The 9,219-nt window shown below is 43.2% G+C and overlaps 1 protein-coding gene across 1 annotated transcript in view; it reads left to right on the forward strand.

The window, feature by feature from the left end:
* Positions 1 to 817: 817 nt before the first annotated feature.
* Positions 818 to 9,219, forward strand: part of unm_sa1614 (un-named sa1614) — a 37,588-nt gene continuing 29,186 nt past the window's right edge. The window contains exons 1-2 of the mRNA XM_077007654.1: positions 818 to 1,160; positions 8,862 to 8,934. Coding sequence (XP_076863769.1) covers positions 1,035 to 1,160; positions 8,862 to 8,934 — 199 coding nt within the window. The 5' untranslated portion in view covers positions 818 to 1,034. The remainder of the gene's footprint in view (positions 1,161 to 8,861; positions 8,935 to 9,219) is intronic.

Here is a 9,219-nt window from a genome sequence, read left to right on the forward strand (position 1 = left end):
AAATCAGAATAGGAAAGTGGATTAGCCATAGGATAAACCTAGGATAACCTAAACTTGCTTTGCTTTAATATGAAGACCGACGACATTTTAAGAAAGGTTGCAAAGCACCAGGTGACTCTGGGAACGCAGCAGTGTTCAAACACTTCGCAGTCTACAGCAACAGTCCTCCACGCGGAGCGTGCACGGCGTGGGAATCCACAGCGGAAGTCCCGACGCACGCGGCCTCTTTCGGCAGGGCTGGGACGGAGAGAACCCCAGGTGACTGAGTGAAACCCTAATGAGAGGTGACAGTTGGGATAGGCGACATCCGGGGCTTTATTAACGTCGGTCTTTGCCACACACTGCCCCAGTCTCGCAGCCCTGAACAGCCTGGCGGCACGAGAGACGGTCTCTTCACGGCGTCCCCTGGATACATCAAACCAAGACTGTTATTTAAGCGCGTTTCCCTTGAAAGGCACTGTGATGAAGATTAAATTGATCTTAAATATAAATAAATTGTTTGGTTACTGTTTTTATTGTGACATGACTACTCTGGACAGTTTGATATTGATTTACATTTTAGCGGACATTTTAGGCGGTTCAGTAAAATAGGCTCCTCAGAACATTTAGAAAACGTTTAGAAATATCCAGCATACAGAACAGTAGAAGGGTTATGCAGGCCTACATAAATATTACATAGGTACCCAGTGCTATTAACAGGACAGATTATAAAGGTGGCAGGTGTGCCCTACTGAGGCCAGTACAGCGCTGGTCATTTGGAGTTACTGTGCGGAGCATGCGCACTGACGCGCACTCAGCACGAGTGACGAACCCGTTCCGCAGACAGCATCAGTTCCCCCTTTATGCGCTTTCGCACACCATTCAAACGACTATGTGGTTGTAAAAACAAGCAAAGCACTGTGGCACTTTGCTGTCGCCTATGTTTTCAGAGTGACCCTAACACGGACGACGGGCTACTTTGCCGCCACAGTGCTTAACGTTTGATGGGTTTACTTTAAAACATTTCTTTTGAAATCCGTTGAATTTTCGCCGAAATGCCTGAGTTCATATCAGTGGACGAGTTCATCGCGGAGACTTTGGAGGATTACAGTTCTCCAACAACCTCCTCCTTTACTACGAAAATGTCAAGTTGCCGGAATTGCGTGAACAACATCGAAGAGGTATGCAACTACTTTCTTCCAAAAGGCTTTTCAGGAAGCATTAATGCGATGCAGGAGACTTTGACAGCTGTGCGCACACCACTACCTGTGCAGCGCCAGGAGGTGTGCGGTTATCCCCGAGTGTTTCCATCCACGGAGCAGGATGCCGTATTCGGCATTCTGTCTTTCTTTGTGTTCCTCAGTTTTTGTGCCGCTTTGTTTCCTGTTTACTGAGAGCCTAATCAGACGCTGTTAACCGCTCACACACTAAGCTATGTTCTTGGGTTGTAGCAGGTATGAGCTCTTTGTCCATTGAACTATGCTGTATTGTACGTAGGACTAATTCGTTAACATTGCCTGGGATTTTTTTTTTGTTTGTTTTATTGGTTTATTTTTGCATTCTTCATGTAAAATCAGGACTCAAAGTATGCATCTGTAATGATGTCGTTAAGCGATAATCAGGGTGCTTGTCAAAGAGAATTATGCATTGTCTTTGTTGCGAGCTCCGAATACGGTGTCATTGGTGTGATGGTGGGGCGCGTGACTGGTGTTCCAGGGGTAGCGAGCTCTGCTGAATAAAGCCACTACAGGAGGTGGAGCGCGCCTCCTGGTATTCATAAATGTGCTTACGTTTTGTTCGTCACATTTACAAACGATTGGTTTAGTTAACAATTTGCACTTTTTGCACAAATGCAGTTTTACCTCGACATTTTTGTTGTGGTTGTTGTAATTGCCCATCATTTTCTTATGGTATTTTCAAGGTTGCTTTTTAAATGCATCCTCAGCGCATTTGCGTACGACTCAGCACGTGCGCGTTGGTGTCCACTGGACTAGGTAATGATAGCCGTTGGAGGTGTATGCTTCACTGGGGAATTTTTCATGGAATGTAGCTTCTCCTAAAAGAGTCACAGTTGCCCTGGAATAAGTAACGCTGCACAGATAAAATGGTGCAAGTTGAAACTTTCCACCCCTTGTACCAGACTGTAGGAAACATCAGAAGTCATCTCTGCAACAATGGCACTGGCGACTTCCTCTAATATGGGCACATGTGCTGGAGTGTGAGGTAACCATGGCGATGACCCAGGCTGTGGAGATAAGAGCACACCCAACAGTGCACCACATTACATGGTTGGTTGTCTGGGCACCACCTGACAGGACAGATCCCCCGTGACTAGTGAGCTTAACATGATCACTGCCTGAGGGGGGTTGATGGTACAGAGACCATGCCTGAGTTAACAGTCATCCCATTATTATTGCTGTTAGAGGAGCAGAATTACATGCCTGGGTCTTTTTCTTAGTCATTATAAGAGGAACCGTAAGCCTGATCACAGATCAGTTTGGAGAGAGAAAGTCTGACCAGTCTGACTCGGAACTTGGATCTTCAGAAATGGCAAACAGCATCAGATTCATGAGTCCAGTGTTCTGCTCCTCTGACGTTCCTCTGGAGACATGGTGCCTGTTTCACAGCCAGAGCAGGATGAAGAGATTCAACTCAAGTTTTCATCCATGGAGCTGTGATGTGAAAATGAAAAATAAAACTCATTAAGGGCTGGACCTAGATTAAGTTTAGGACTAGACTAAACAGAATTTCCAGTGGTGAGTCATGACTGGCATTGCAGTTTAATTCCAGACTAGACATAATCTGTGACATAAGCTGTGCTATAATCTGTGTCCACTGCACATCGTTGCTTTTCATCTTCACTTCTTCTAAAAGCTTCCCTACACACACACAGGTCCTGTCGCTTTACCGGTGTCACGGTAACTGGTCCACATCTGTATTCACATGCTAATTCTGCTTCAGCCAGATGCAAATGGAAATATAAACGTGAGTTCAGAGAGCAGTTAAGGTTCATGAATAAGTTATCCGGATTTTCACCGGGAAAATGGGTCAAAGTAGAGTGTGTGTTCATCAGAGACAGAGGCAGCAGGGAAGCCCATGTCCTTATATAGACAGGATGATATGTTTGGTACCACATGACTCCGTGACCAAACCAAGGAAACTGGACTCTACTAATTTCCCCCCTATTTTGTATAATTGGATCTGCACAATGGGATTTTGGTTGGGCTATTTTCTGTAACTTTGATTAAAATGAAGTGTGTCACGTGTGTCTGGGTCTTTGTTTGTGTGTGTGTGTGTTTTAATTAAGGCCGGCTGTTCTTGTATGGTGCTGAAAGTAAATTGAGATGATTAGGGATTAGCAGAGGCACCGGAGTGGAAGAATGAGGCGGATCGTTAGAGAACTCTGATGAACTACATGCGCTTTACACAGACTCTTGTGTTTTGGATTCATTTTGGCATGTGAACAGAACACATCAGCCATCAGTTCACCTCAGTAAATGCTATTTATATTACTAGCATAATGCTTTCAAGTTTACTACGAAAACCAGTGAACGCATCCCAGAGACCTCTATGTCCTGGATATGTGGTTCCCAGATCTGTTCATTAGCATGCTCTGTTCATCTGTCACTAACACTGACAGATGTAGCTCTCGTTTCCATAGAGACTCTACAAAAGAGGAGGCATAACTGTAAGGCAAAATTCAGCGTGTACATGAGGCTGGTCTAATTTCTAACGATTCTCCCCAGCCAGTGTCTGCTGGGGCTTAGAGCCATTGAACCATATTACTGCCTCTTCGGTAGAAGCGCAAAGCTGATGAGGTGTGTTGAAGTATCAGCCTGTTCTAACGCCGTAAACAGGATCCTGACCAACCCAGTAATGTGTTCTTTATTAACTAAACCGTAAGTATGCAGTAAATAAGCTGCAATATGTGAATTGTAAGTTGTTTACTGTTTACAGCTGTTTACTGTTTACAGCTGTTTACTCCCAGCTGTAAGTTGCTTGAGTGGTTTTGTGTGCCTTTGTTAAATCTGGTTGAACTGCATTATATGTTGTTTTTGTAGTCAGACCACCTAGTCTTATCATGACCACTGATTCTGTTTGAGTGTAAGCTGTTATCAGTAGCATCGCTACCCTTTACATGAACTAGAAGCTCAGTGACTGAGGTCTGACAGTGAGTCATACGGCTCCATACAACACCACCTGAACCCATCAAAGAGCTGACCTCTCCACCGAAAAGCTTCACTCCTCTACATAAAAGCTTCACTTCTCCACCCACCAGCTTCATGAGCCAGGAATTAAGTTGGCCTCAGCTTCAGTTATTTTAAGTGCTGATCAAGCAGAAAGTGGCCAGATAGTGGCGATACTGCCCACAGCGGTGTCCAGATGAGTTCTCAAAAGGGCAGTCCCCTGGCATAATTCAGGGATTTGGTCAGTGGGTGGAGCTGTGTGGGCAGGGCTCTGTGGAGGGGGCGGTCAGATCCCTCTAAATATAACATTCCCACTAACCATACACTCACCCCTGATCATGTGCATATGCAAAGCTATTTGATTGGGCGCTGTATGTGTTATGGAGCACAGCTCCCACTGGTCACGTGGATGACACAAGTGCACACCATCTTTAAAATGTCACAGTGGTGTTATTTATTGGGAGTGTGTGAGTGTGACCATGTGACAGTAGCCCACCCAAACACATGGATCGTGTGGGACACATGGCAGAACGTCAGGTGTGTTCCCATATCACAGTCACTGCAGCTGCCCCGCGGAACCAAAGAACCCGAGATCCACTGTGGACCGCGTGAGAACCGCATGGCTGTCTTTGCACCCGCTGTAAACGGTCCTGATGTAACATAACTCCTCCTTTCTGTTGGAGTTTGCAGGAGGACCAGGATAAAGAGCTGTTGTTCACACTCATACAGTATCAGTGAATTTGATATTCCCTGTGTGAAACTTAGTTCTAAAGAATTTTAGCTAACAGGCTTTACAATGAATTTTAAAAAGTCTTCTTGGGAACATTTGGTCTTGCAATGATAAATATAAATTTCTAGTGATTTATTCATGCTGACATTTACTTGTCTTGCTTTAAGAGACACAGGAATAGTGAGACTCACAGCAGCAGTCAAAACAGAAACTGCCAAACATAAAGTGAAAGGCATTAAAATTGTTTACAGTCTTTGCACTGTTTACATTTACCTCTTTATTCCACCCGTTTGCATTTTATGCGATACAGTCACTTCGATCCAGACTGGCTGCTCGAGTTCCATGTTCTAGAATTCTATCTTCCAGAATTTCATGTTCCAGAGTTTCATGTTCTACACTTACTTTGGAGGTGTTTCAAATAGGTTGTCTTAAGCAGACTGGAGTTTTCTGTGGTAGTGGTGCTGCCTGCTGCATTATCTCAGCAGGGTCTCAGTGAGCAGCTAAGAGAAAATGTCCCCTTTACAAGATGATTTTAACCCCGGCATTTGAATCATATCCCTCTCACCGCCGCGACACAATACCACAAATGTGTAGGACGATGACAACAAAGCAGAATTTGTGAACTGAAAACGGCGAACAAAAGAGAATCAGTGTGTGTCCTGGGTTATAATGTCTCCATATACTCCATTGTTGTTGTCACTAAATTGCTTCGAAATGGATTTTGAGTGCTCAACATTAGTGTTGAGAAGCTGATTGGATGTACCCTAAATAGGAGAAGCTGATTGGATGGACTCTAAACACTTTTATCTTCATTAGTTTATCACTTACCACTCACCCTAGATTTATTTTCACTAACACTAAATTAAACAGACACTGCACTCTGCCATAATCTGCCATAGCTTTTCAAAAATATGCCCCTGCTCTTTTACTGGAGCAGTGTGTCTGTTGCCACTTGCAGACAATCCTCAAAAGCGAAATATTGCGATATGTGTCATTTTTGTGAAAATGCGTTTGTGTATTAGGTACGAGTGCCCCTCGTCCTTCTCAGTCTCCTGCAGAGTGTTTCTGGAACATTCAGTTTATATGATCAGCTGACACAGCCTCCTGGAATGACAGTCAACCTCTAAAACCTCATGAAATGCCCTGGACTGTCAAAAGACCGAGAATTAATTTATTCTATATTACGGTTTGTCACTGTTGCATTTGGCTTGCTCAGTTGGTGAGCAGGCCTGGATATCATGTATATTTCCTTTATGTCAGTATCTGTTATTAAAACGATTATACAGTTCAGATTAGATCGTACTGAATTGGTTTGTAGTGCTATGCTGTCTGAAGTTTCAGGGAATTACCAGTCCTTCATTTTCATGATCTATGGCAGATGGCTGATAGGAAACTGATCTGTACCTGTTTGTACTGGAACAAACAAGTCCATTTGATTTTGCTTTGCTTTGGCCTTAAAGGGTCCTACAAGCGACAGGCTGAAGATTGATGCATATTAATCAGCCCCTCCAGTAGGTGCTTTTTGTCTGGATAAAAATGCAGTTTTGTTAAAACACTTGAGTTCAAAGTAAACCGTCAAACAGTGTTCAATGTTTTAGCGAGTGCAATGCTGCCTTTTCCCTGGCTAAGTCCGCTGGGCACGGGGAAGATCACACTGTTTATACAGAGGCCATGATGAGCAGGGGGCAAGATAACCACAAGCGGATGCGTGTAGGAAATTGTGCTTCTCATTAAGCATTAAGATAAGAAGTAGGGGTGGAGTGATGTTCTTTGTCTGGACTGGGGAGGCTGGACTGTTCTATTTCAGGATTATTTTTGCATATGTTATTGGGGTGATTCACTTAAACTGTAACTTAACTGTATACTTAACTGTATACTCCCTTGGTTGTATAAATCACATCTTAGTGGACATATTGATTAATTTCATAATCTCATTATAAATTTAGCTTAATGTCAGCTGGTTTTAGAACACGCCTAATGCTTGTTAATGTACATTACCATCGTCTTCTTTCCTATGCCAATGTTAATTTCCTCATTTATTACTGAATTGAGGGCTTAAGGTTGGTTGTTTAAGTGTTGAGTCAGACTGGACACGTCGCACATATTGCCAGCCATGGCAGACTCACAGCTTCCCAGACCAGATACTCCAAGTCCACATTTATGAACAAACATTACTGCAGAGATGGAAACCCCACCATCTTTCATTGGGATCACTCAATTATGAAATATTGAGCTTCTTTGTGACCTATTATGTATTTATTATTTATTAATTGTTATTGGTATAATGTAATTGGTATTGTATACATATATAGCATATATACATGTGTATACATATATACATATACATATATAGCATATATAGTATATAGCACTTTTGTAGGTTGCTCTGGATAAGAGCGTCTGCTAAATGCCATAAATGTAAATGTAAATGTAAGTATATACAAAATATTTATTGTATTTTGTTTGCAATATGCAATATAATGTACAGACAGAGGTTGTTTCTGACTGCTCGTATGGATTATGTCTCGTTATGCTGTATAACATTTGCTACTTTGTTCCTAAATAGTATACACAATGGAATTCATAAAACCGATAATCCTTATGACTATTAAAAATCAACATTAATAATTTCTTTAATAGATAGTATTAGAATTTTAATAACGTATTTTTGATTGTAAGTTTGACAAAGCCATTGCAAAAAGGATATTTACACAGGCCTTGACACATGGGAATGTGAACATTTTTGCAACTTTGTTGTATTGCTGAAACAGGAAATATGTCTCGGATGTCTGTTCTCGGATCTGGGTTGCTTTTAGACACATGGGTTATTTTCTTCTAGCAGAAGTTGCCATGCTGGTCAGTCAGTGGAGTAGCCTGCTCAGTACGAGTCAAATGGATCAGAACATGTGCTGGAGAATACATGGACAGAGGTCTGGGACTGATACATGTCTGGACAGAATACATGGACAGAAGTCTGGGACTGATACATGTTTGGACAGAATACATGGACAGAGGTCTGGGACTGATACATGTCTGGACAGAATACATGGACAGAGGTCTGGGACTGATACATGTCTGGACAGAATACATGGACAGAGGTCTGAGACTGCTACATTTCTGGAAAGAATACATTGACAGAGGTCTGGGACTCATACATGTCTGGACAGAATACACGGACAGAGGTCTGGGACTACTACATTTCTGGAAAGAATACATTGACAGAGGTCTGGGACTACTACATTTCTGGAAAGAATACATTGACAGAGGTCTGGGACTGATACATGTCTGGACAGAATACACGGACAGAGGTCTGGGACTGATACATGTGTGGACAGAATACACGGACAGAGGTCTGGGACTGATACATGTCTGGACAGAATACACGGACAGAGGTCTGGGACTGGTACATTTCTGGACAGAATCCTAAACATGTTGCAACGTACAAAAAGCAGTGTTTCAAAACAAGTGAAAATTGTTCTGCAATTTTCAGTTCCTCATAATAGTCACACTTTGCCTTATTAATGACTCCACTAATTATATTTGAGCACATAACCATGTACATTATTGGCCCAGACTGAAATAACTTGGCGCTGTGAGTGGCCATTAAAATGATTCATTATAAACTTATGAGCTTTTTATTTAAAAATAAAAATTTTGAACACAATCCATGTATGAATATCTATATAAGACTCAAAAAGCAAATGGACTAGCTACCAATTTTGTAATCAGAAGTTGGGTTCATCTTGTGTGACATTTAAAATAATGTTAATGAAAAACCTGGTGTGACTGGATGTTGACAGGGGCACAATCCTTGTCTCTGCTCCCCAACCATCAGGCACTCCAACGTCATGTAATGCAGGACACCATCTTGAGTATGAGTGCCCAGAGCTCCTGAAGGAGCCTGACCCTGACCCTGACCTCCTGACCTCCTGACCTGACCTGCTCACCCTGCGCTTTTCTTCCAGGCCTTGGACTCTGACCGGACCATACTGCAGAAACTGAAGAAAGCAGCCAAGGCCAAGCAGTCCTCAGGCCAAGGTAACTCCACAGCTGACGCCCAACGCTCTCACAGGTACCGTCCATGTACGGTTCCTCTCAGGATGAGAACCGAGCAGGCAGGCGTGGAGCGTATAAGTCCGCGTTCACTGCTGCCGTGCCTCACCAGTCTCAGCCAGACCTGTTCGTCATCGTGGTATGAAGGCTCTGTGTCTCGCGCAGCTGGGTGATGGTGTGGTAGACTTGCCCAAGGGCGGCCCGTGAGTCATGGCTTTGTCAGGAGTTTACCAGCCGTGCCGAAGGCCTCTGATCTGAGTGCCAGTCGCT

This window comes from Brachyhypopomus gauderio, chromosome 1 (genome assembly GCF_052324685.1).
Source record: "Brachyhypopomus gauderio isolate BG-103 chromosome 1, BGAUD_0.2, whole genome shotgun sequence".
NCBI classification, from domain to species: Eukaryota; Metazoa; Chordata; class Actinopteri; order Gymnotiformes; family Hypopomidae; genus Brachyhypopomus; species Brachyhypopomus gauderio.